General features: G+C 36.5%; 1 protein-coding gene across 1 annotated transcript; it reads left to right on the plus strand.

The window, feature by feature from the left end:
* Nucleotides 1-30: 30 nt before the first annotated feature.
* EIF3E (eukaryotic translation initiation factor 3 subunit E) lies at nucleotides 31-23,950 on the plus strand. Its single transcript, XM_065831100.2, has 13 exons — nucleotides 31-173; nucleotides 1,911-2,025; nucleotides 4,938-5,055; nucleotides 8,899-8,941; nucleotides 9,411-9,515; nucleotides 11,652-11,777; nucleotides 13,115-13,239; nucleotides 14,333-14,459; nucleotides 16,503-16,604; nucleotides 17,576-17,685; nucleotides 22,372-22,474; nucleotides 22,713-22,847; nucleotides 23,781-23,950. The coding sequence occupies exons 1-13, from the start codon at nucleotides 84-86 to the stop codon at nucleotides 23,817-23,819; spliced, it is 1,338 nt and encodes a 445-aa protein (XP_065687172.1). The 5' UTR covers nucleotides 31-83; the 3' UTR covers nucleotides 23,820-23,950.
* The last annotated feature ends 3,746 nt before the right edge of the window (nucleotides 23,951-27,696 follow it).

Consider the following 27,696-nt stretch of genomic DNA (forward strand, 5'->3'; position numbering starts at 1 on the left):
CGCAGAGCCCATAAGGGCCGAAGCCTCCCGCCGCCTCGCGCGCCGTTGGGCTCCGCCTCTTTCTTTTCTTTCCTGTCGCCAAGATGGCGGAGTACGACCTGACCACCAAGATCGCACACTTTTTGGACCGGCACTTGGTCTTCCCGCTGCTGGAATTTCTCTCGGTCAAGGAGGTACGTGGCTTTCCCGGAGGCGGGGGAGCCGGCCCTGCAGCGAGGGGAGCGGAGGAACGGCAGTCGGCACCACCGGCTGCTGCCGCCTCTTACGGGCTTGGGCCGCGCGGCCGCCGTCTCCTTCTTCAGATGCTGCGCGGCCAGGCCCGGCCCATGAGGCGACTCAGGGTTCGCTTCCTCAGGGAGGAGCTCGAGGCTTCTGCGCCGCGTAGGGTGAAGGCGAGGCCTGTGGGTTTTCCCGGTGACGGGGGGAAAGCCGGGCCGGGGGAGCCTCTCCTCTCAAAGCGCCTCGCATGTGAGGCAGCGCGGAGCCGGCTCCCCTCCCTTGCGTGGGCTGTAGCTTCTTTCCCTTCCTCGTGTTCGGGGGAGGGAAAAGGAAATTCTCTCCCTGCCAGCGGCGGTTCGTTTAGTGCCCGCTTCCCGGCAGCGGGAACCGTGGGCAGCCCTGCTCTGGCTCTGCGGCCTGGCCGATCGTGCTGTCACAGCCGTCAGTGCAGACCCTTGAATTTTAAACTGTACTGTCACGAGTTTATGTTTAAACCAACTGTAAGTCCCTCCTAATGCTGGCTCTTGTTGGTCTTCTTATATATTTTTAAAGTATATTTCTGTGAAGCTAAACTCTCTGAAGCACTCATCTGATCCATTTTAAATTGGAAACAAAATGTGTAAAATAACATAAGGTTTGATTTTAAAACATATATTGGTTTATGCTTAAGAAGTTAACCAATTCAGCTTATATACATTGACATGACCTAATCAGTTTTCATGTTAAGTGTATGGACTTTGTTTGATGTCTCTTGTCTTTGGGGCACTTTTAGTATTTTGGCATTTGTAAATCAGCTCAAGTTAATGAAACAGACTTATTTTTGTAGTGTTTATCTTAAACAACATGGTGTTCTGAGCCAAATTAAACTTTTGCAGATTCTGTATCTGAGATGTATGTGAATGTGATGTGCTGAGTTTTAATATAGCCCTCATGCAAATATGTTTTTGAGGTATGCTCTAGTTTAGGCCTCATCTACAGCTTGAAGACCTAATAGCAGTTTACAACTCGTGGCTAAATTATAGGGTAGGAACTTTAAAAAACAATTTGACAAACTTGAAAGAACACCATCTGATTACACAAGCTAAATTAAATTGTGTCTTCTGTTATAGATCTACCAACATATTTTGGATTAATCTGTGCTACAGTTAAATTATAAATTTGATCTTGAGTGTCTTTTATGATATCCACTTTCAATTATTTGATTAGCCTGCACTGTTTAGCATGTTATTTTATGAAAAAGTGTTAACTGAATTTCAGAAATTTCAGGAAAATCTGATTAAAGCTTTATTTTTAAAATTATGTATATATATATATAAAAATATGTATAATATTCAGAGTTCTTTCTTGTTGGATTTTTTTCCCCAGGAGTCGTAAAAGGGATTACTCTTCCTACTAAAGGATTACTAACATAGAATGTTACTTGTCTTCTAACTAGTCTTTGAAGTTCCTGCATTCGTAAATAGTAGGAAATTGCTGGTACATTGCCGAGACTGGAAATGCAGATAGGCTGTATAGTAAGCACACTAAATGACAGAGCTGTGAGATCTTGCAAAGCTATGAGATTTGATGTTTAAAACTATTCAATTGGACAAAAGTCTATAAATAAACTGTGCCATAAAGGTAACTGCATAATGTGAATTGGAAAATATTTCATAATATTCAAAGAAATCTGTTCATAATTCCTGTTTCAGATATACAATGAAAAAGAGTTACTCCAAGGAAAACTGGATCTCCTTAGTGATACCAACATGGTGGATTTTGCTATGGATGTGTACAAAAATCTTTATTCTGATGAAATTCCACATGGTAAGCTATTCATTTAAAAGTAAAATTCGTTTTACAACTTTTCTATCTAAAATAATAAATAGTTAATGGTAATTTGCTTGTTGCACTTGAAAACTAGTGTACTGTTTAACTTTGGCCTTAATGAAAGTGTTTACAATACTGAAACAAATAGAATCTCCTAACCCTGGGAAGTTTGGGTTTGTTGGTCTATCAGGAACTTAGTCTTTGAGTGACACGTGAATTATTCAGTGCTAATTTGGTCATTTCATGCACTTAAATAGAGTTGCACTTATTTTTCATCTGTCCAATTAAACACTATTGCACAATTACTTGGGATTACTAAACTTTTTTTGAAGCATCCAGTATATTAAGTAGTGATTGCATTAATCTGTCTATGGTTGATTTTTAGACTTTGAGGAAATACAGGTGTTTTTTGAAAATGTATGTTTTCCTCCCTTCTGTCAATATATGAATTGCTGTTTCTCCAGAATAAAATAAATAATAATTCCTATTATAATAATTAATATGGAATTTAATTTCTTACTGTCTTTTCCAATATTTGGGAAACTTTCCTGTTTACTTCTTAAATGTATGTCTTCTTGAGGAGTGCTTGAAGAGGGGCAGAAAATTATAATATCTTGTGTTCTATAATTTCTATTTTTCATGTGTGTGGTTTTTTTTTTTTTTTGGTCTTTGAATATACGATTTCTACATATTTCTTCAGCTTTTCTCATTTTGTGAAATTTGTCACCATTTTCTAAATTAGTGGGACTACAGTCTGTCTTGCCTGCAGTTTAGGAGGAAGAGACTCAGGAGCTTTATTTGTCATCAGGTACAAGATCCAACTTTCTGCCCATGGGTCTTGTTCTTTCCAGGCTCTTTAAACTGCAGAGATAGCAGCTGGCCTCTTGGGGAATACATGAAGAGAACTGATAGACTTATGGATGTTGGATTCAATGTTTTGACCAAATCTTTGATATGCTACCATTAGATGCTGTTGTTTATGGGTGTATATGCCATGATACATGAGACTGATAACAAATAATGAGAACCAGGGTTTTCACTTCTGTAATCTAAGAAACTTTCACCTTTAAATCAGTTCTACTGATTTAAAAAGAAGTCAGACCTTCTCAAGTTGAATAGATCTTCCTCTTTCTTTCCTTGTTCCAGCCTTTCTAAACTGTTGAAGAAGAATATTACCGTTATCAGAAGTGAAATGCTTAAGTAGTAAACAGTACAAGAAATAGCAATCCTAGCACATTTTCACTAAGTAACTGACTTTAATATTCTGGTTACAGCCACTTATTTAAGCAGGTTACTGAGTTTGTAATTTCATAAGGTCTTGGTTTCAAGTAAGTTGAATGAATTTGGTCACTGGGAGAGCTCTACATTAATGTAGTGCAATGGTTTCCACACTTGTAATGTTTTTCGTATACTTTTTTCAAACATCTCTCTAAGATTTTTATGTGATAACTTAGCTGTTGTTTGATCTTGGCTTTTATACAACAGTACAAAATTAATTTAAGCAGAGGTCAGACTTCTCACAGAGTCAGTTGTTCAGGGTGCTGGCTTGTACGGCGTTCTATGAAAGGTCTTAACTTTCTCCGAGATCTTTCTAGTTTTTGTCATCTTCATGCATCAACACTTACCAGAATGTATGTATAGACAGGTTCTTTTCATTTGTGGAGTCGCTGGCTTCATTAAAATTTTATAATTTTATGCTTTTTTTTTTTTGGTTAAGACCTCACGGTTTTAAGTACATACAGCTAAATTCACTTACCCTATCATACTTAGAAGTGTCTCTGTACAATTTATAGTTGCCTTTGTCTTGTCTTTCATGAGATCAGCTCACAATTACACAGCCATGAGATGTCACAATGAAACATTTTTGTACCATTAGTAAGTCAACTGAGTGTTTTCTCTTTCATATGTTTTTCCCTTCCTCTTATATAATCTCAAGATTCATCTGAAGTTGGAGATAATTTCTCCTTATTGGAACACTTCCTGTCAGGCAAGTCATTCTTGAATTTAAGCTGGGTCACCATCACGGTGTTATCCACTTTGGACCTCCTTTACAAATGTGTGTGTAGTCAAAATACGAAAGAAGTCTAATAGATTCACTGTGGCATCAGTTGTCCTGGTGTGTGGCTCACTTTGTGGTTTCTTGCATACTGTTGTTGTCTCCTGGGATTTGGTCTTGGCTTCTCTGATCCCATGTGTTTCTTGGCTCATACAGGCAGTCTCAGGGTGCTACTGTGTTTTTCTTTACTTTGTTTGGTTTCTTTAAGCATATAGACTTTTCTGAATTTTATTGAAGTGTTTATTTTATTGCACTGGTAGCACTTGGTGAAGAAGTTTGGGTCTGTGTAGAATGATCAACCCAAGCTGTTACTTCTATTTCCTAATAATTTTTCATAAAAGGTTTAATGTTCTGATTAAGCAGGCATAGTATTCTGAATCATAACTTTGCAGATTGAGTTGCTTTAAATTCTTCCTGTCAATTTTCATGTAAGTATTCTAAATATGTGCTTTCAGAACCTGATCAGTTAGAGGAAGATTAATCTTATTGGTATCATAGTGGTGTTTACTTTTTTCCAAGATTATTTTGCATAAGTGAATATACTTTAAAGGTAGTTTCGTCTTTAGTGGAAGTCTAAAGATACCTTGTCTAATAAAGACTCTGCTCCAGCCATATGGGGTCCTTAGTGGCTTGATCAGGACTCCATGCAGGAGGGAAGGAACTAAATGTTAGAAACTTTTTATTAAGTTAATGAGTTGTTGGATACCTCTGGATTTGTGACTTGACTGAGAAGACACGCGAGATAGGAATTGGAAGACGTGTTCAGATGTGCTGTCAGCACCATGTAATTACGGGTTGGTTTCTGTAAAAACTTAAGGCATTACATTAAAATCTTTTTTGTTTCTGTGTTTAGCATTGCGTGAGAAGAGAACAACTGTTGTTGCACAGCTAAAGCAGCTTCAGGCTGAAACTGAACCTATTGTCAAGATGTTTGAGGATCCAGAAACTACAAGGCAAATGCAGTCCACTAGGTAATTTCTAATATAATTTTGTAGGATGGCTTGTTAGTACCTCTTGGGTGTTGATGATAGGAATGTTCTCTGTGTAGCAGCTGCAAAGAGAGACAGTTTCATTTCTAACCAATGTTTAAATTGTGCTTGTGGTGAGGTAATTGAAGTTGCTGGACACAATTTACTGTTTACTTCAACACTTTTACATGCTGTGCATAAAACTTCTCTGTTGTTCTTAATGTGTATGAGTCAACTCAGGACAAGTGACAGGTATCATTCAGTGCAGTCAAATCAAGGCCAAGATTGATTTGAGGGGGGTTGTGGGGCTTTCATTGTTTTTTGAGGGACGTGGTTTCTGGGTTTCTGAGGGGAAATACAGTCTGAAAAAACTCAGATTCTTTTTTCTAGGAGACCATCCTTTTTACCTTCCATAGAGCATATTGGAATGTTATCTTAGTCTGGGAAGACTGGTGGATAGGCATCCTTTCAGCTTCATAGCATGTATTTCTTTCAGGAGTCCTGTCCTTTCCCTTTACCCTCCCTCACACCCTGAATTGGCCAAGTTGTTGCTGTAAGGTAGTGCTCATAATATTTTTAAGATATATCCAGTTTCTTCTCACTTTGCTTACAGGAGTAATTAAAGTAGAATGAGTTTGTCTGTGCATTATATTTAAGGACTATGAGAATTTTCTTATGGTTAAGCCTGAATTGGGCCTTGTAGGAAAAGGTTCAGCTGTAGTCATTGAGGAAGGAACTGTGAAGCTGTGAAACAGAGAGGTGGGAGGTATTTGTTTAGTGTAAATTACTGTTTGTCTGCCTTTACATAGGAAGCATTGTTATTACTGTTGCAAATGTGTCTAACCAACTCTGAAAAATTAGATCCCTTCTTAGGCCTTACCTGCTCTAGGATTTGAAATAGAGCTTACTACATCATATAGAGTACCTGTGGCTTGACTTGAGTTTGAAGTTGAAGCCTGTTCTTGGATTTATTGTTGGCGAGCTTTATGCATCTCTTGATATGGAAGAGTAACATTGCTTCTGGAATTTTCTTAGAAAAACATAGAATGCACAACCTCTGCATAAATCTTCTTGATGAGGTGTATTTTTGTCTGGGAGTAACCCACCTGAAGAAAATGGGTCTCCACAGTAGGAGGAACTTCATTAGAATTTATTCCTTGTTTCAAGTGTGGATTATCATCCTTTTTTCCTTTCCATTCTTACCCAACTTGCTGAGAAACCTAATCAGCCCTTTTGGCCTATGCTTTTTCCACTCTGAACATTGTTTTCAGAATTTGTTATAGTCTATTTTACAACTTGGTCAGTGCAGAAATGGTGAGGTGCAATGCATTGGGTCTTGATGTGCACATGTAACAAGATGTCAGCAGAAATAATGAAATCTGTTAGCTTTCCAGCACTATGGAAAAAGTTTTTATTTTCTGTTCTGATATCACCAGGATATACTTAAGCTTCTGCTGTAAAAAGCATTGTTAGGATAAGTAAGCCACCTTTATATTTCAGCATGGATTTTTAATGTCAGATAATTATATTAAGAAAAGGAGTTACATGTGCTTTTGACTTGCAGTGGTTATGCAAAACCAGAAGCCACTTGACAGCTTTTAGAAGTACACCTTTGAAAGTGAAAGGCCCAGTTGGTGTTGGTTATCTGCCTTCAAGTTATTAACTGGGACTATGTTAATTTTTTTTTTAAAAAAAAGGACTTCCTATCACAATCCTGTTCAAATCTGATTTAATTTCTGACCCATGTACAGAGATCTTGTTCAGTTCTTCCTTTGCCTTTTTAGCCAGTTTTTATAATAATAGTTGGTCTAGAAAAAAATTACGTTTTTGCAATGCTATGTAGTAGCATTTCTTGATCTAGAGAGGTTGGTCAGTAGCACTTGCTTCAAAACAGGATGTTTCTCATTTGCAGTAAGAGATAAGTATTTCTATGTATTTTTTTGATTTTATCTAAAGCTGTAAAATATTAGCCCTGCTACTCTCATGCAGCAAGTTCTGTTTCAGAACTGATATATCATTTTTACTTTCAAAATGTCTGAGAACGTTGCCGCTCAGAAACACTAGTTTTGGTTATCGGCTTGATGGAAATTCTAATCCAGATTATTTGGGTTGTACGGTATTAGGGAGAGTTGATCTGAAGGATGTCCATCTGTCTAGACCTGAGTAGTGTGCTTTAGATAGTAGAAAGCAACCTTTGATTTTTTTACTTTAGTGAATTGCTGCTGGTGAGTTGGAATATGTAGCAAATTCAGAGCTGTGTATTACCAAGGCCTTAGATCATGGTTTTTGATCCATGACAGTGCTGTTTGGAAGATCGAAGTCTGGGAAACAATAGAAGATGATGTGTCGAGGAGACTTTGCAAGTGGAACTTCTTTCAAGAAGCAGCCAAAACATTTGACTTCATTTTTTCTGTGCAGCTGTTGGAGGACATTGACTACAAAATGATAGAGGACTAGTCAGTATTCCTCATCCCTGAAGTATGTTCCACTGGAAGAAACCCATGAGACTATTTCATTGCTTCCACAAGTATTACCGAGGATTGTCATTCTTGGCTACCTTGGCAATGTGCCATTTCACTGTATAATCTTATACCAAAAGTTCTATTTAAACAAACAGCTTTACAGTTGATTCTGGAGTAAATGGGAAAATTGTCCCCTATATATGCTTCTACTGTATCGTTGTCCCAAGAGGAATTTATAGCTTGGTGTTCTCCTCTTCAGTTAAATCTTGGTACTCGTTCTATCATATGTCATAGTTCCATGAGTTGTCCAACTCATCTTCAGCACATGACAGAGTGCACAGAAGATATGAAGTAGCGGGTAGCTACAGGTGCAGGAGTATGCCTAGTGGGGTGTGGGGCTAGAGAATAGAAAAATGTCATTAATTCTTTCTGTGTTGTATAAAGCAGTCCATACAGTCAAAGTGCCAAATTGAAAATACTTTCTGTTTATGAATATGGATTCAATTATGTTTATGAATTCAGCTGTGGTTCTTGTTGCCAGATGATTGCAGCAGAATTTGAACAGAATTCTTACTGTGTTGAAAAGCTGGTGTGCTAAAATTTCATTCTAGGAGCAGATCAAGATTCATTGCAGATGCTGGATAAGAAATTATTCACTAAGTTAATTAGTGTTTAAAAATACCACAGGTATTTTAAACCCTGTAGTCATTAATGTGGGACTTGCTGGTGGTAGATAGTTTCATGCTTGCCTGCTGGAGGCACGAACTTTCTGTTGATCTAGATAATACTTGTATTTTCATTATCGATGTTGAATTAAAAAAGCTTCAGAAATGTAATCGTATGTGGCATAGATGTTTAGAACTTACTAAGTATTGTTAATAGTTGTACATTCTGCAGGCATTTGCTGTGATAGTGGTATTCTTTTTAACCACTGTGTGCCAGTGCTAAGTGGCTTAAGTTTCACTTCTAATTCTATTTTAGTCTTTGCCATTTTTCCCTGTCTCCTATTAAATTCAAACTGCTTGGCTTGAGTAACTTGTGTAGATTTAGAACATGAGAGTGGGAAGAGTTCTAAATCAGAATGTAACTTTCATACTGAAAGCTAAGGGTACCATCAAATTTAAAACAACTTTCCACCCTTTCACTTCCATTGTTGCATGTGACTTTCTCTGTTTTAACTTCTTGTAATTTTAAGATTTTGAAACTTTGTCATGACACTTTAGGAATAGTTGGCTCATGATTTCTGCAGTTGCTTTTGCACAGCAAGTAGCAAAATATCACTTCAAATTTATACTCTGCATACTTGACCAGCTAATGGTGTGTAGTGTGTTGTATGGTGATAGTTTGTTTTGTAAAAACAGCAGTTTTTATCTTTTTATTATAGGGATGGTCGGATGCTGTTTGACTATTTAGCTGAGAAGCATGGTGTAAGTGGTTTAATTCTTATATATGTTAGAATTAATTTCTAGATATCTCCATCCAACCTACCCCCCAGCCAACAGCTCTGAGCAGTTATGGACGAACGTTGTGGCCTGTCTCATATCAACGTAGCTAATAGGCAGAATTCCTAATGATAAGATATTTATTTTTAATGTCTTTGAACTTTCAGTTTTTATACAAAGAAAAATAAAGCTGGAATTCAATGTTAGCTGCATCCTTTTAACTAAGGTGTGCTTTACTTGATGATACAGAATTTCACTTCTTTTCCAGTATTGGTATAATCTTCAATTCACTGGCATGGATTAAGAGTATAATAGTTTCATATTTTCTTTCTTGTGTACAATGTCTTTCAAAGAATCTAAAGACTGCAAAGGTTACTTAATTTGTAAACTTGACTTGTAATAACATTTTTTGCTTTTTCTTAGTGAAAAAAGCTCTTTTTGTGTTCTTTTTCAGTTTAGGCAGGAGTACCTAGATACACTCTACAGGTATGCAAAATTCCAGTATGAATGTGGTAATTATTCAGGAGCTGCAGAGTATCTCTACTTCTTTAGAGTTCTGGTAAGTTTTGGGTGTGTGTTTGGGTTTTGTTTTGTGGTTTGCTTGGTTCATGTGGTGGGCTTTTTTTGTTGTTTTGTCGTTTTTAGTTGTTTCTTCAATGAAATACTTAGACCAGTAAGTTGTCTGTATTAATTCTTAAAATGTAATACTTTTGAACTTTTTTGAGACAATTACTATGTACTAAGGAAAAGTTGAAAATAGCTGCTAGTACTAGACCTTGACTATGATCTAGCAATTCTGTTATTTTCATGCTGAATTCAGAATTGTCCTTTAAATTTGTGGGTCTTGTGGTAACATTTAAATATGAAATACTTCTCTACTGTATCCTGGAAAAATAAAACCCAAACAACCAAAAAACAAAGAAAAAACCCCACCACCCAAGAGTGACAAAAAGCATACAAAAAAAAATGAATCAAAAAATGTATACTTGTTTTTGTGTGCAGATGTTTTCGGCAGTAATGAAAAGCTTGCAGGTGAATTGAATGTAGTAGGTGGTAATGGTGAGCTGCCAGCTTCTCATCTGAACTGTCACCTGCCTTTTCCTGAATCTTGTGATGGATTTAAGAGTATAAGTCATCTGCCTAGGAAATACAAACAGCTTAAATGAGAATTGTAGAACCAGATTAATCATCTGTGAAGCAACTTTTTTCATGTGGTTTTAATTCATATAATTTGTTAATGGTTGGAGTGAATTTTGAGAATGGAATTGCATTGTCTTGTCAGAATCTGAACACAGTACATTTATTTTTGGTGGTCAGTGGATGTGCTGTTTTATTAACAAGTGGAAATGTAAGGTTGCTGTGCTTGAAAGTTCAGGTACTGTAGCTGGAACAGCTGCATTGCCTGAATGCAGTTATTGTGAATAGATAACTGTAATTACATGATTTGGAACAAGCACAGTGTGTGTGTACCTCCTCAACTAAAAGAATCTGCTAAATTGGTACACAGTTTAGAAGCCATTATCTTCAAGGTAAACAAGGTATCTCTCACAGATATGTAGAGTGATTGCTGAAAATATGTAGTGGCTCATACGTTGAGGTTTTTTTTCTTACTGTCTAATTTTTAGTCTCATCTCAAGTGCTACTAGGGTAAAAAACAATAATTCCTGTAATTGCCTAATATTAAAGAAGCAAAATTGGGAAATGTAACTGATCAGAGTAGGGTTTAAAGTAGGAGTGAGTTAAATTCTTAGTTTAGATGTTGATTATGATAAGGTCGAGTTCTATATGACTTTCAGTGTTATAGGTACATACCGTGTGCTGAGAAGGGAAGTAAAAGTTAGTTACGTGGGTAGGTGGGCAGCTGTCCTTAATTCTTTGTGCTCTCATTCTGGGTTTAGCATTATGTTCATCTATGTCAGATAGCTAATTTCATAAAGTAGTGTTTTTGTGCTGGAATTGGCTTGATACAGGACTTTTATTAATTCAGATGGGAGAAGAGTTAAGTTCTTTGTGAAGAAACATAACCTATGGAAGAACTATTGTAACTGATCTGAGAACAGATTTTGACACTGTGAATGACCAAAGTGTAGTTCGTTCTTGTATAAAACTAACACAGCTTGACCTTAGGACTGCCCTTCCAGGAAACAGATTCACTACTGCGAAGTTCCAGTTCTACTGGACCCTTCTGTAGGAAGTGTGCTTTTTGTCACAGCATTAGCAGAAAGAACTTTGAGTACTGTTGTTTTTTTAAGATAGTTACCTATTGTCATGAGTTCTTTGGGAAGTTGCTTTGTAATAACCTTGGTTTAGTAGTTAGAAGCATTTTTATATGGTATTTTGAAGAAATAAAGAACAAAAAACAACAAACAAACAAAAAACCCCCACAAACCAACTGATCAAACAAAAAAAAACCACACCCTTGGAAAAACTTGGAACCAGTGTGTTATCTGATGCCCACCCATTTCATTTTTTCTTTTTTGATAGTATTTTCTAGTTTCTATTTTAGCAGCCTTACTACTGTTTTTTCTTCTGTACCTAAGTTGCATTTTTAAAGAAGTGCTTCATTTGGAAAGATAGGATGATGCAAATTTGATATCTTGTAAATTAAAAATAATGCCAGAAAATAGTTTTCTTATTTTTTTAAATAATACTTTAAAAAATACTAAGAGTATGGCTTTGCTGTTGTTGAGAATAGGTTCCAGCAACAGACAGAAATGCTTTGAGTTCTCTGTGGGGAAAACTGGCATCTGAAATTCTGATGCAGAATTGGGATGCAGCCATGGAAGATCTCACAAGACTAAAGGAGACAATAGATAATAATGTAAGTAAAATATTTGTCATGTTAGTAAGGTAAGAAATAAGAGGTGTTATTATTCAAGTATTATTTTGAATTGTGCAGTCTTGTTTAGGAATAGTTTGCCACCTTTTCACTAGCAAAGTGGGACAGTATACTGTTCTCACATGAAAATAACACTTTTGACAGAAAATGCAAGGAAGTTTCTTTTTGGAAGTAGTTTTCAGCCAATTCAGCTTCCTCACCACCTCCTGAGTTCAGATGAGCACCAAGAACATGGAGGGGAAGAGTGGACCTGCAGTACTAATTCAGAGCAAGTGAAGTGATTAAGGACCTCTCAGTCTTTCTCTCTACTTGTGGGGTTTCAGTGGCTGTATCTGAAATGGGGAAATGCAAGAGTTTTACTCTCCTGAAACAGAATGTTGAAAATGCATTTGGTGTTTTGAGTTTGTTCCTGCCTCCCCTCCCACTGCCTGAATCATTCTTTATCTATGTGGCAAATAACTGATGTTAACACATCTTCTGTAATTTTCTCATCTTTATGAACCTATATAGTTATAATGGGCTAGTAAATTTGACTTGTTCATTATGGTTGGACTCGATGATCCTGAAGGTCTCTTCCAACTGAAATGATTCTATGATCATACTCCAAGATTTTCTTTTTTTTTTTTTTTTTTTTTTTTTAGGATAGAATCATAGTAGCTAGTTATCATGCTCTCCAGAGTGATGATTACTTGCTCTGTCAGTTCATTCTCAACACATTACTTTGCAGTCCTTGAACTGCTACTGAAATTTGGACCTATTACAGACACTTAGAGCTGAATCATTATTTGTGTAGTATCAGCTGGTTCAAATGAAGATAGTTACATTATTCTTTCTTGGCTGAAAGTGATTGTGGTGTTTCATCATTGTCTGAGAGTGTATGGCAAAAGAGCTCTTGTGAAGTTTTGGAGAGGAAGAAAGACTGAGAAGCTAGAGAAGTCAAGTAGTTCTTCAGATCACATCTGAAGAGGGAGTACAAGAAACAACATTACAAATTAAAAAGGGAAGTAATAACTTATGTTAGTGTGGTGGTCTTTAGAGAACTAAAATCTACGCTCTTGCCATAACAGAATACGCATTTTAGCAAACAATTTGGAATATAATATTGGAAGATTTATCTTTGTTATAATTTTTGGCAGATTTATCTCTAACAGAGGACAGTTTAAAAAATTGGAGATCAAACTTGGCCTGAGTGTGATAACAGCTAAGAGGAGCCAGTAGAAAAATCACAAGTTTTTGAACAATTACAGGTTTCCATGCATTAATATTCATGCAAACTTACTGTATTTTATTTGATGTAAACCAACGTTGTTTTCTTTCAGTCTGTCAGCTCTCCCCTGCAGTCTCTTCAGCAAAGAACATGGCTCATCCACTGGTCTTTGTTTGTGTTTTTTAATCATCCTAAAGGGAGAGACAATATCATTGACCTTTTTCTCTATCAACCACAGTAAGTTGTTTTGTTTTGTGTCGGGGTCTTCAAATCAAAATGAAGGCAGATGATGAATATGCAGCCTTGTCGAACGCTTTTCAGCTCAAAACCTCAACCTGTTTCAGAAGTTCTAATGATATTAACACTTTGAATATTTTTTTTCTGAGCCTTTTTTGAATTTTCATGTATAATTTGCATTTCTTCATGATCTTACTTCCTTTTCAAGAAGAATGGGCAATGAAGTAGGAAGAACTGTCTTGGTTTTTTTCTGGTGCTTGTGGGGGATGGAATAACTGCTTTTACTGGATTCCCAGCTCCTTCCATATCTTTTACAACTGTAGGGGAAGGTATTGTTCTGTTTTGATTTTACAAAACCTATTTATGGAGAGTTCTTTAGGAAAATCTGAGAAGAGTAAAATTATATAGCCATTTGTGGGAGGAGCAATTTTTGTGTAGATCCAGGAGTCTAGAACAGCTTAGCACTGAGAAATCAGTTATAAGTTTTTGCTCTCCTTTTAGTACCTTGTTGGAGGTGATGTATTAGAATAGGAAAATAGTGCTAAAGAAAAGCAGTTGAATTTTTTGGATTATGATCCCCGGTAGACTGGTAGTTTGTAGTGAGCTTTTTTACCTCCTTTTTGTTTCATGGTGTATGTTTGTTTTTTCATTTTAATTTATACTTTTCACTTGTAAATATGGGCTAATTTATTGAAAGATTGAATGGGGAAAGTTGCAGGTTCGGGTGGAGATACAAGGAAGGACTTCCTGTGGTTCCATGTGCCCATGCAAACCCCTTTTGTGAAATCATTGTAACTGACAGACCAGTGTTGACCCGAACTAAGCATATGGACTGTTAGTTTGCAGAGGCAGCCCCTTTGCTACTCTCCCCAGGGCGCTGCCTCCTTCTCTTCCCCTTGCTTCCCTCCTTCCTCTCCCTGTCTGAAAGGATTATCACAAGGTTAACAGAAATGAATCATCCCCCTATATTTGAATAAATGGTCAGTCATAAGCCCTGGTATTATATTGCATTAAAAATGTAAGGTATTCATCACTAATACTGTTTTGATGCAAAATCGCATTATCTGAGCTTTATGTAAATTTTGCTTTCTAGGTATCTCAATGCAATTCAGACAATGTGCCCACACATCCTCAGATACCTGACTACTGCAGTCATAACAAATAAGGATGTTCGAAAACGAAGACAAGTGCTGAAAGATCTAGTCAAGGTTATTCAGCAGGTAAGGACTGAAATATGTTATTTTCTACCCTCTTTTACTGAGACTTCATGATAACTTTTTTCTAATAATATGCCTGTTGCCCATTTTCTCTCATTGAACTCCCTTTTCTCTGTGAAGTAAAATGTATGTCAGTCAGTAGGAGAACAGAATTGTTTTTTCCTCTTTTCAACGAGCAATGAGTAAAACAATGTTTTCAATTTTGTTTTTTTTTTTCCCCTGTGTTATTAAATGCGGAAAATTCAGTGAGATATATAAAATGGCTTTGAATCTGATTCTTCTTCTACAGCCATCCCTACAACAAATAGTGTGAATAAGGGATCTAATTTGTTTCAAAACAACTAAGCTGTGTGCATTGTTTTGTGTTCATGTGCATTTTCTTGAAAAAGCCTCCGTTGTCACAGTTATATGTGGATATAGACATGAACAAGAGCAATCAATGTTGTACTTGATAGCAATCAAGGGGGCTATGGCAAAGACTTTTAATTGAAATCAGCGTACAGCTTGTATACAAGCCATCATGCTAGAAAAAACATTATTGTAATAACATTTTGAATAATGAACTATGATATATATGTGACAGTGCAGTTGTTACAGGCTAGCAGTCAATTATATCCACTTCAAGCATCTATGTCCCTACCTATGCAAAGCACGATCAATGCAAAGATCAAATTTTAAGCACATCTTAATCTGCTTTTAAGCATTGGTGTTCACAAAAGAAGTTTATAGCTTCTTATGCTACTAGGTGAAGTTTTAAGACTCATATTTTATCTTAAACTAAAATGTGATTTGAATCTTGAACTTCTAATGTAATGTGAACTTCTAATATTGGAAGCAAAGTAACATTCTACAATTTTTTTTTGCTTTTGTTTCATCTTGCATAATTGCTAGGAATAAAACAAGGATCACTAGGGAGTTCATTTTGAAAATACCAACTCTGTTTTTGAAATACCTGTTAGGATACTTATTTCTTAGTACTTCCATACTCTGTATCATTCACTATATTAAATCATGAAGTGATAGAAGTGTTATAGATCTGAAAGCAGCTCAGACAGTAAAACTAGTGACTTGACTACACAAGAGAAACAAAGCATTGAATTAACTGATTTGCCGAATGTCACATGGTAGGCTGATTGCTCTACTAGCAATTAGAGATAGCTAATACTTGCAATATTTTTGCAAGTATTGAACTGATAGGTAAGCAGTTCGTTGTTCATCTCTATTAAATTTACAAGGTGATTGATCCAAGAGTGTGTTACATAGTGAAGCCCTGTAACATGGTTAGCAAGTAAAATGTTGCTTAAAAACCCCTTTTTTCTGTAGAAAATGTTAAACCTAAATGATGAGACTGTAAATACAGTTCTTTTGAGAAGGAAAAATGTCTTTGATCTAGAAAAATAAATCTTAGTAATTCCTTTAATCTGCTGATGTTTTTGTATGAAAAAGCACATATTGACAGATACAGAGTGGAGCTGTCTTAAAATGCACATTAGAGACTGAGAGGATATTTAGTTATGTCTTAATTTACACACATGTATAGATCTAGTGTTCCTGCCTTGTAGTTGAGAAGGTAGAGTAATTCCTGTGATGCTGAAATAAATTCAAGTATTTGCTATGTAGAAAGTAGCATTATTTGTGTTAGCTATGGTCTGTGTAAATGAAATGATCATTCAGTTCCAAGTATGAAGGATTTGATGTTGGACTTGTCTTTGAAATCAGAATTTAGGAAGGATATCTGTTCTATGATATTTTAAGAAATGTCGATGTTTGATACAGATCCAGCTCTAGTCTGACTTTTTTTTTTTTAACCTGAAGATTGCAGCACTGAATGCTGATGTTGAAACTTCACTTCTGGTTGACTACTATGAGGAAAAAATGCACACATATAAGCAGCTTATATAAGAAGAATTGGGAAGTTTACCTTAACATTTTATTTAAGATGATGTGTGGACTTATTTCAGTATTAAATTTTGTTTGAAGAATATAAAGAATTCTTGAGTGACCTTGTGGCCTTGATTTCTAATATTGTTCCTGGTTTTTTTGTAGGAGTCCTACACGTACAGGGACCCTATTACAGAGTTTGTGGAATGCTTGTATGTTAATTTTGATTTTGATGGTGCACAGAAGAAGCTGAGAGAGTGTGAAACAGTAAGGCTAATAACATTTATAAGACCTTAAGCAACCATCTCAAATTCATAGTGGCTAACTGATTTGTTTGAAGTGGCCTGATTCCATTGACTGTTTTCTGATGGGCTTTAATTCCTGGGTATGTGTGGGGATGCTTTTTGACAGTTGGTTTGTGACACTGAAGAGATTTAACAGTGAGGATATAGCTTTAAAATTATATTTAAGCGGTTCTAGAACAAGGAGTGAATAGGTAATCATGCATTTGGCAGAACTTCAGCTTTTCCATTAGTGCTTTGGGAAGTGCATGAAGAAAAGCTTGGATTTGCTACTTGTTCTGAATGATACTGCATCCTGGAATGGTAGTGGTGAAAAGTAATGTCAAATAACATTATGATAGTTAAATTCATGTTCTTGGGAAATTCTTAGTTAGTCTACTATGAACACTTAAATACCTGACACTTGAGTTGCCTAGTGTAAAAGTTAATATTTTGAACACCTGAACGTTAGTACCAGTTCTTATAGCCTCTGGTTTGGCTTTCATTAGTCTTAGTCACCTAAGAAGGTCTTATCTTCACTGAATAGGACTGGTGGTCCTGTAATCTGGATTTTATAGGCCCGCTTATACTACTGAGTAAGCTGATTTGCTTGGTAAGGAGAATGTTGATTGCAGAGTGAGAGGAGAATCCTACAGTATGAGGGGGAAGTTAAATTTTATCTGTTGGAGGGATCTTCAGTAGACTTCCGACAGCAGTAGACCTTGTTCCCTTCTTGAGTCAAACCTCAGTGATAATGTTAGCATGCTATTTTAATTTAGCAAGCTGCAGGGCAATGGTAGTTTCTGCTAAGTCCGTAGCTTTTTCTCCACACCTTAGAATGTACCACGAACTCTTTTCAGCTGTACTACTCACTGATCTTGCTTACTGACCATGTCTACCAATAAATTATTATTTCCATGTTTGTTCTCAATGTTCGCTTTCTCCTTACGCTTGCAGGTGCTTGTGAATGATTTCTTCTTAGTGGCCTGTCTTGAGGACTTCATTGAGAATGCCCGTCTCTTTATATTTGAGACTTTTTGTCGCATCCATCAATGTATCAGCATTGGGTAAGATAACTTCTTAATAATGCCATTTCAGAAAAATCAGTCATAGATGACAGTTTGACAAACTGAATTTTAGTAGTAAAATATTCAGTTATCAGATGAAATTAAAATAATTAAAGACAATTGGATAATTGTCTTGTTTTATAGCTTTAATGTGATATACTTCAATTATAACAATCATATTTTAAAGCTGAGTTCTTGTGGTTAACTTTAAAACAACCTCTCTTTACCCTGTCTACCACCCCAAACAAACAGTACTTTCAAGCTAAAACTTTCTCATGGTGTCAAGTTAGATTGATACTGGGTTTAATGGGAACTTTAATAGCCAGTGTCGCCTAAGTTCAGGTGTCTTAATTTCAAACTCAGTTGCACATACACTGATACAGATTGTTAATATTAACTAAACATAAACTGCAAATACAGCAATTACTTTGTATTTACCTAACACAAGTAAATTTGATACATGTCTGTCTAATAGATCTCTTCTTTGGAAATTATTAGAACTGTACTACTTTTTTCATTAATTAAATAGAAAATAATTGATCTTATTCCCTGTGGCACAAAGTGAGTGATCTGGCTGCAAGAAATTATATTCTTCTTGGCAAGGATGCCTGTTTACTCAAATTAATTTTATAAAAACAGACTTTTCAAATGGATCAGCTCCGATGCCTCTATTGTAGAAACTAAGCAGGAAAATGTCGTCATGCATGCTTGAGATCCCTTTCCACTTGGCCTTTGCCCTCATTCCGCATATTTCCACATCCCTTAAATTAGAAAGGAAAAAAGTAAAGAACTCTGAAAGCTATAAGAATCTGAGTGCTAGAGAACAGTGCAGAGATCTTGAGACAGCAAAAACCAAAGCTGTTAAATCGATCCAAGTTCAATGGACTCTTGTTACCAGCTTGCATCCAGAGCAAACGTGTGCATCTGGTCCTCTGAGGAAGTGATTTAACGCTGCTTGATTTCAAAAGAAGGACTTGAGAGAAGATTGTCTTAGAGTTTTGCAAGCCTATTGAAAGGATTACTTTTTTCTTGGATATGTATAGTTGGAGAAAGAATGGAAATTCTTACGGCTTTTAATCTCTTCAATGTGTGACACCTATGTCTTCAGTGCATTTGGAAAATGATTCTTTGTCCTTTATATCAGCTTAAAATAGCCAGTGAGTTCAATGTAAAAGGCAAACAGTGAATTTGAGCATTTTAATCAACTGTGGTATATTGCTTCAAGCATAGTCGTAATAGTAAACTGAATTAGATGCAGTGAACAAAACTTCATACTTCCTTTTTGTAAGGAGGCTAATAGTTTATCTGAAATCACTTTAAGCAGAGTACTGCATATTTAGTGATAAAGGGGTTTTAATTAAATATTTGGAAGAAAAAGTATAAATTAAGTTCTCCTAGGGATGAGTTTTCTGGAGGATAAAACCCTTGTAGTGTCTTGCTGTTTCCTGTAAATGTTTTTCAGTACTGTGAATGCTGCACATATTCAAGCACAAGTTCTTAATGAAACTAGATGGTTAAACTTTTCTAACTGAAGACTAAATGTCTTTCTAATAAGTGTCCTTCTCTGATCTGACTCCAGTCAATGACCAGAGTCCGGAGGATGTATCTTAAGTGTGCTTAAAATCTTTGCCAAAGCATACTGATAAACTGTGGATAATGTACCAGTGATTAGTTACAGCAAAATTACAAGCTTTATGTAACAAATCAAGGTTTAGAGTAGGTGGCTGTCATTTATTTAGTGTTTATTACTTTACAGTTCATATTTTTTATGCAATATGTGGTATTTCAGTGTCAAATGTGACAGAAAATGTTGTAGTTGGCTCTCCTTGTTATGTGTGATTCACAAGTATAGGTAGCAGTGTCATTATTTTATGAGCATTATGATGTGTTCTGAGGCAAATGTCTGGAGTTGAGACATTTCAGATTGACATTTTTTTCCTACCATGGATCAATTCAGGTAATTGCACGTGGAATCAATCATCAGTAATGAGATTCCTTTCAGTAGATCATTGTGTTTTAAATGATAGACATAAGTCTTAAATTTCTACGCAAACTGCAGCAATCATTAGATTCGGGCTTCTTAAGTGGGGTGCATAAGCATTGCTTAGTGCATTTCAGACTTGTTTTTGGAGAAATTAGCCAGTGTAAATGCTTTTAATTAAACACTTGTCTGGGGTGTAGTTCTTGTATTTCTTTGTCCACAAATGATTTGCACTGCTATTCCTGGAGCTGAAAACTGGCTGGTTGTACCACAGTACTTGATAAGTACAGTTTAACTATTCAGAACAAATTGGAAAATTGTTGAGAGGTCTGCTAAGCCTTATAATTGTAATCAGGATATATCTTCAGTGTGTTTCCTCTGCAAGGATGGAGAAAACCTTGGCTATATGTGTTGCACATTGTATATCCAGGCACTTTGGGTGGTGCTGGCTCCTTCAGTACAGCTTGCAAGGAGACCTTAAAATAGAATCCAGTTGCTACAAGTGCTGAAATACGGTCATTTTTTGTTACAAATGTGTGATAAAGTTTAATTTTTTTTTTAATACACATGCTTTTATTTCAGTGAAAGATGTTACTTGGTAACTTTAGTTATTTTGTATTAAAATTTTAAAGCCTTGTGAGTTTCAAAACCAGAAGATGAAATAAAATAGGTTTTTATGTCCCTTTTTACCCTGTCATTTTCATTCTGTGATTTGAGAGTTTTCCCAATGTGCGTGCAGGAAAAAATACCTGTACAGAGATGCATTATTTCAGTCAGGCAGCTGCATATATGCTTTATGTTTGTTCATGTAACACTTAATTTTAAAAAAGCCCACCTCTGAAGAAGCTGGGCTAGTAAAATTTAGACATAATAGGAAAAGATAGCTATCTGCTAGGTGATATGGAACACTTTATAGTTTGTAGCTTGGAATTTCTTTCTAGAAGTCTGTGCCCTCTTCCATTTAAGTACAAAGAGACTTTAAGTTACGAAAAAAGCACAATCTATGTGCTGTAGGTTGGAAGTGACCTCTGGAAGTCACCTGGTTTAATCCTGTGCACCTAAATGAAATGTTCCATTATGCTACTGAAGGTCTTCTCTAGTTGATTCTTGACTGTCTTCAGGGATAGAGCTTCCACACTTTAATCTCAAAGGTAGGTTGTAGTGTCAGTAGCCATTCCTGCGGTCATCTGGAGGAAGAGTTATTTTGTCTGAAGCCTGTTGGTGCTTCTAAAAGAAAAATATGAGAATTCCCCTAACACATGCATACATCCCACCCTGTGTTCTTTGAGTTAAAAATTTCTTTCGTTTCATGTCAGGTGCTTAACATCACTGATTCAAAGGTAGTAAAGCAATTTATAGCTTCTTCCTGTTGAAACATCTGTCTTCTGCCTAATTGACTCATAATTCCACAAAAATTTGCGTTCTTGATATCTTCTATTCTTTTGTCTACCTTAACTCTCTACTCAACCGTAGTTCTAGTGGAACAGTAGCAACTGCAGTTGGATTTTAATTCTCCTTGCTTTGCCGGACTCCAGATACTTTGTTACCAGTTTGTTGTGTCATTTCACCAAAGTGAGTTCACTGTAGGTGTTTTAGGTTGCTCATTTTGTATTCACCTCACTTCATGTCATCTATGACAAAAAGAAGGAATTTACTCTTAGTGTTGGGGTGAGAGATCAAGAACATATAGGAGAGAAGACTGTGTAAAGAAAAGTATATAGTCTAGCCAGGCAGATGAGCTAATAATGGGTAGATTATTAGTATCAAGCAAATACTTTATAATTGTCAAGAAAATAATTACTTTTTCAGGCAGAGAAAAATATGCTTAAACAAGATTCTGTAAAATGGTGAGAAATTGACCTCTTGTGCAACTTGGCATAGCCAGCTGGCTTTTCGGTCATGTCTATGGCTCTTACCTCATGTTTGTTACCTTAGTCTGAAAGCTGATGGAAGAATGAGCATTACAAATGTCCTGTAGGAGCCAACTGCCAGCAGGAAGCTACAGGAGTTGGCTGGAAAGCCACAGGAAATGCCATCAGAAGGAATTATTCCTGGACAAGAGTGCTTGTTTCGTTAAGGATTTTCCATTCTTTGTGTTCCCCCACCATCCCTCATTGAAATTGCAAGAACTTTGTGCACAGTATATCTGTCACATCTTCTATACCAAACTGTTGTTCCTGAAACTTCAGAATGAAGTTGATTACTAAACACTTTTCTTGACTACTTAGTCTAAACTTTTTTGATTGCTGGCTGTATTTAAATAAGAATGGAAGCAATTTGATTGTTCTCTTTATAATGATGGCTGCTATTTTATATTGTGATTACTTAATTGATAATTTTCCAAAGAATGTTGATGTAGGCGAGGTTTAATAGGAATATATTGAAATTGTGCAGATCACGATTTAAGTGCAAGATGATGTAGTTCAGAATGACTAAGTATATACTTCAGAACGGGAATTTCTCATTCACAATGTCCTGATGTAAGCAGTGGGGATGGGAGATGTGCAGGAGTGCATGTATATAAGCTTTAAAGTCACCTCAGTCAAATGAAAGTGTACTTCCCAGATATGTGCTAATTGCTGAATACAAGTCTTGGGCTGTGCTGAATTTTCTGCTTATTTAACTTGTATTCCATAGTCCCTAGTTGTGTTTACCAGCATAAGAGGGATTCTCTTTCACCTTTTGATAAGTCTGTTATCTTTTAGTATGTTGGCAGATAAACTAAATATGACTCCTGAGGAAGCAGAGAGATGGATTGTCAATCTAATTCGAAATGCACGGTTAGATGCCAAATTGGATTCCAAGCTGGTAAGACTGTACAGACAGATCCAAATGAATTTGTTGAATCTTTCATTAAATATATTTTACTTAATTTAGGAACAGTGAGTTCTAATTTCCACTGTTTGTTTGTTTTGCCTATGACATTTGTTGTGTTTTGATCCTGTGTGCAAGATGATCTGTGAAAGCTCTGAAAGCAAAGCAATAGATTAAAGACTGAGGCATTTTGAGTGTTATTTAAATTTGCTGTATCTTTGCTGTGTTTTAGGGCCATGTAGTCATGGGCAACAATGCAGTCTCACCTTATCAACAAGTGATTGAAAAGACCAAAAGCCTGTCTTTTCGTAGTCAAATGTTGGCTATGAATATTGAGAAGAAATTGAATCAGAGTGGTAGATCTGAGGTTGGTATAAGTTACATTTTTCTGAATTCCTGCTACCTTTTTTGTGAGATATATTTAAATATGATTCTTAACCTGTTTGTCATAATGTGGTTCTCTACTTTCTTTAAATGGTCTTCATCACCGAAAAAGGGCTAATTTTGAAGGGTGACATTTCTGAAAGTACTTATTTTAAAAGTATAATCCCCATTTGAAAAAGTATCTGGATATAGTAGTGAGAGAAGAGTAAGTGATACTTTAGAGTGTAAAATGAAGGAAGAGTTGTGCAATACCCTGTTAAACCCATTTCTTGTAGTACTAGATAATATAATTAGATCAGCCGGAGGTTTAAGTAGAACCAGTGAAAATAAAAAGTTGACAGGATCACCTGGTTTTACCTCTGTCCATCTTACAGTAAGGGAAGCTTTGTGAGGGCAAACAGTATAAGGTGTGTGACTCTGAGGTCCACTAAGGACCTAGCCATATACTCAAAACAAACAAAACCACAAAACACACACGAAAAAAATTACAAGAACTTTAAGTATTTTTTAAGTTTTATTTGGCTTTCTTGCTATTTGGCTGAAATATTGATGGAAGCTGGACAAGCAGCGGTGGATGTTTATTCCATTAAAGGGGAGTCATTAAACCTTTACATGATAATATTTTCTTTAAAAAATATAGCTGCCAAATTATATTTGTATTTATTATCTAGATCTTTTCCCTTTTGGAACTACTAGCTTGGGGGACTCAGGCTGTACAACTTAATTACAGCATGTATTTCTGCTATATGAACACCTGCTTTAAACTTAACAGGAGATCCTTCAGTAATTAACAATATTCCTGCTTTATAGTGATATGTCAATATTATAAGTTTTTAAATATTTTTTCATAAATTTTAGTAACCAACAGATAATATAGTAATTTCATTTCTCCTGATCCTTATTTATTTATTTTTAGGCACCTAACTGGGCTACTCAAGACTCTGGCTTCTACTGAAAAATTTTGACAAGAGGGGGGTAAAAAAAAATCAGTTTTCATTTGACTAAAAAGCACATAAGTATGTAACTTTTGAGGAAAGGTGATTGTGTTCCATCTAATATTATTTGAATAAAATTGGCTGATTTTAAGTCTGTGCATCTTTCTAACTTAAATAGATACTTAATTATGTTGTATAGGAATTTTTTAGCATAATGGTGTTCTGAAACATTTTGGATCACAGTGTGTAAACTTTAAAATGTCAGTTCTGTTAATTTGTTTCTACTGAAGGATGCTACTGCTCTCAGCTGTCTGAGCTTGGAAGGAGGGAATTATAGTTATTTATTATCTTTTGCAAATGTTACATTTTAAAAAAAAATGCTAAAAGCAGATGGTACAAACAAATGGATCCCCACTGAACAATTTGGCCAAACAAAAATATTTTTCTGCACTTCCATGTTGTTGTTTGTTACAAAAGCCTGGTGGAGTGGAGGCATGTGTAACCTACACCTTTTATAAAACCTAACATAATCTATCTGCAGAACAGCTGAATAGACCTGTGTGCTCATGCTTCAGAATTTTTCCTCGTTTGAATCTCATTTTTCGTCTTGCCCAGTCTTGGAAATTCTCTGGAGTAGAGCTTTTTGTTTCAGGGGGAAAGAGTATTTCAAAAGGTTTGGTGTCGTTTAAAGCTTTTATCTCGAAATCTGAAGTTCTGAAGATTCATGACACAAATGTGAAGCAAGCAAACCATCTGTTGTTCAACTGCTGTAATTTGAAGGGGTTTTTAAGTTGTGGGTGTGTGGGTTTTTTTTTTTTTCAGCCAGTGTTTCACACTACCCTGGGTTTCCTTAGCACCTTTGCACTGCAGAATATGTCATAGCACCTCTAAGCCAGAAAATCCAAGAATCTTAATGGCTGTTTGTCACCTTATTCCAACTATTTACCTTTTTACCTGTTTGCTCCTGAAGTTCTGGAGCTCATCTACATGTGGAAAGTTGTTTTAATTCACCAACCCTCCTCCTTACTGTCCGTGAATTAAATGCTGGCTGGGAACAGTTGCAGGAACTGATTTGCCCATGAAGGTGGCAAGTGTCTCTCTTTAGAAGTGTTTTTTGTGGCAGGTTTTATGTTTACTCTCCCATGTTGAATCCTGTAGTATGCCAAACGATGCAGGGAGTGTCCATGTGCTGAAGGGCAGGGCTGCAATTTGGGGAACTGCAGCAGGTTTGGAGGAGTTGGCTGATGGGAACATCTTGAAGTTCAGCAAAACCAAGTTTCAAGTCCTGCATCTGGGATGGAATAACCTCATGTAGCAGTAGAGGCAGGGGTTGTGGACTAAATTGGAAGCAGCTTTCCAGAAAAGAACTTGAGGATATGGTGGACAGCAGGGTGAACACAAGTCAGCAGCTGTCCTTGTGGAAAGAGTTATGCTCATAGCAGAACCACAGTGTCCTGACTGGGATTTATTAGCAGGGCAGAACCAGCACGTTCATGGAAATGATATTCACCTCGTGAGAACACTGCTGGAGTATTGTGACCAACTTTGGGCTTCCTCATCCAAGGCAGATACTGATCCTCTACTGTAAATCCAGGGGAGGGGTGCCAAAATGGTGAGGAGGCAAGAGCATGTGACATACAAGGAGAAACTGAGAGACCTGAGTAATGTTCAGCCTTAAGAAAAGGTGAAGAGCAGATTTTATTGCTGTCTTCAGTCCCTTCAATGGGAGGATTCATATCAAGGCTGATCTTAAAGGTGTGTGGAGCCAGGATGAATGGCAATGGCCACAAACTGGGACATGGGGAAATTCTAATTAGTTTTAAGGGTGGATAATTTTTTTTTTTCATGAAAATGATCAAGCAGTAGAACCAGTTGCTTGGAGAGGTTATGGAATCTCCATCCTTGGAGATGCTTAACTTGATAAGTACCTGACCAAGTCCTGATGGACTTGCACCTGCTTTGAGCAGGAAGTTGGACTCGGTGACCTCCAGAGGTCCTTTCCAGTCTAAATTATTTTATGATGTAATATGTCATATTTATTAATATGCATTCTAATAACTTATTTTAAAACATCTTAATACAACAGAGTAATGGAAGTAGCTTCGGGCACATTATTTGGTCTTAATTTCTCATCATGCTACTGTAGATTCATTCTGTATCATTTTGGCCCCGAAACACTCACTTTAGAACAATCCAGATTGTGTAAGAGTCATGTTCCCTGTTTGATAACACAATCACAAGGGTTGTGTAATAATTAAAGAATTTTAATTATTTAATTTTAAAATGAGATAAAATTGGAATGTTTTCTTGTAAACAGCAGGGAAGTGGCCCATGTGCAGCTTTCTTTTTGACAGGAAGAATTTACTTAAATAGTGAGAGTTTTTAAATTCTCTCAGGAGCACAATACTGTGCTATCATAGCTCTCCATTCTTTTTTTCTGACCTTGCACCTATCAGGTGTGCATGCATAGAGAAGATAAATGTGCATTGTAGCACTGCTGAAATTCTTAGTGGTTTCCCTCATACTGAGTGAAACATGAGTTACATGGACAGTTTTGAGGCTTGAGAATTTTTTCCATGTGTAAACTTTACAGGAAATCTTCAGGTCAAAATGGTTACAGTACCTTCTGTGAATGTATTTTGCACTGAAGGAATTTTTGTCATCCCTACACTTGAATTCCTGCACCAGCAAGTCAACTGTATGTCTCAAAGGGTCCCGTATTAGAGGGTTCAGTCCAACTTATAAAAAACCAACCCTTTTACTGCATTCAGATGCAGTAAATGCTTGGGACTATTTTTTTTTTGTTCACTTCCAGGAAGCTGAAAAGAGGAAGTTTATTCAGCTTGCTATAGATGTAAAACTAATGCTTTTGTGGGTTGATTTTTATTTTTTTGAGGAGTGTGGTGGGTGAGGAGTGTCTTGGTTTTGCACTAGCATTTGAATCCTGGCACAGTGATCACTGAAACTGCTGGTTTAAGTACACAGTCAGGTAAGTTGCAGAACAGGAGTTCAAAATGAGAATACGTATCTCTTTCCAGAACATATACTCGTCAGTCAGTTCATTAAAGTCGAGATCATAAAAATAAGGTCAAATTCAGAGCATATTATATTCATTGGTGACATCTCAGGTACCTGAAGTATGGTGTAAGTAATGTATTCAATTCCCTGAAATTATGATTTCAGATAAAGGTTTTTTTTAAAAGAACTAATTGTGTTCTTCTGTCAGCCACCTGAGATTGTCTCGGCCTAGGAGAAATTGTGAAAGTGTTTGTGTTGCTCTTCTACAAAACAAACGAAAACAAAAAACAACCAAACAAACAAAACCCCAAATGGTTGTATGGTTGGAGAGGAGTGCATGTGTTCTGAAGCTGATCTACTGTTAAGTAGTCATGGATGTTGCTAAAATAACTCAAATTGCAGAGACCTGGTCTGGTTTTGATGGGTGAAAGAGTAATGCATCATTCGAATTCCAGGTGACTCTGGTGAAGTACATCTACTGCCTGCTTTCAGTAGCCCAGTAAGAATTTATCTCCCAATTTTTCTTCTATATGTGCCAGCACAGCTATTCAGAGAGGAGAGCTTTGTTGAACCTAAATCTTAAAGTTTGAGCCTTCTCATGGGATGCGTAATGGTGCTCAGTGTGTGCTCAGCAGAGTTTGTCACTGTGGATGTGGATAACACGCTGTGTTCCTTGCATGGTGAATCAAGAACGTCTTCACAGAATGACTGAGTTACGCTTGAATTGCACAGGGAGGGAAGAGCGAAAGAGGGAAGGCAGAGCATGTTCTCAGCGGAAGCTGGCCAGAGCATGAGATTGCAATAGTTTGGCAGTAGATTAAACTTCTCTTAGGCAAATTCTGTCATAACTTTCCATTGACTAAGCTTTAGCAATCTCAT

This window comes from Patagioenas fasciata, chromosome 2, assembly GCF_037038585.1.
Source record: "Patagioenas fasciata isolate bPatFas1 chromosome 2, bPatFas1.hap1, whole genome shotgun sequence".
NCBI lineage: Eukaryota > Metazoa > Chordata > Aves > Columbiformes > Columbidae > Patagioenas > Patagioenas fasciata.

Excerpts from the sequence above, each read along its gene's own strand:
- EIF3E (XM_065831100.2), top strand. The coding sequence starts at position 84 with ATGGCGGAGTACGACCTGACCACCAAGATCGCACACTTTTTGGACCGG. Across the intron at positions 16,605-17,575 it reads AGCTGAGAGAGTGTGAAACA|GTGCTTGTGAATGATTTCTT; the intron begins GTAAGGCTAATA and ends TTACGCTTGCAG. Across the intron at positions 22,848-23,780 it reads ATCAGAGTGGTAGATCTGAG|GCACCTAACTGGGCTACTCA; the intron begins GTTGGTATAAGT and ends ATTTATTTTTAG.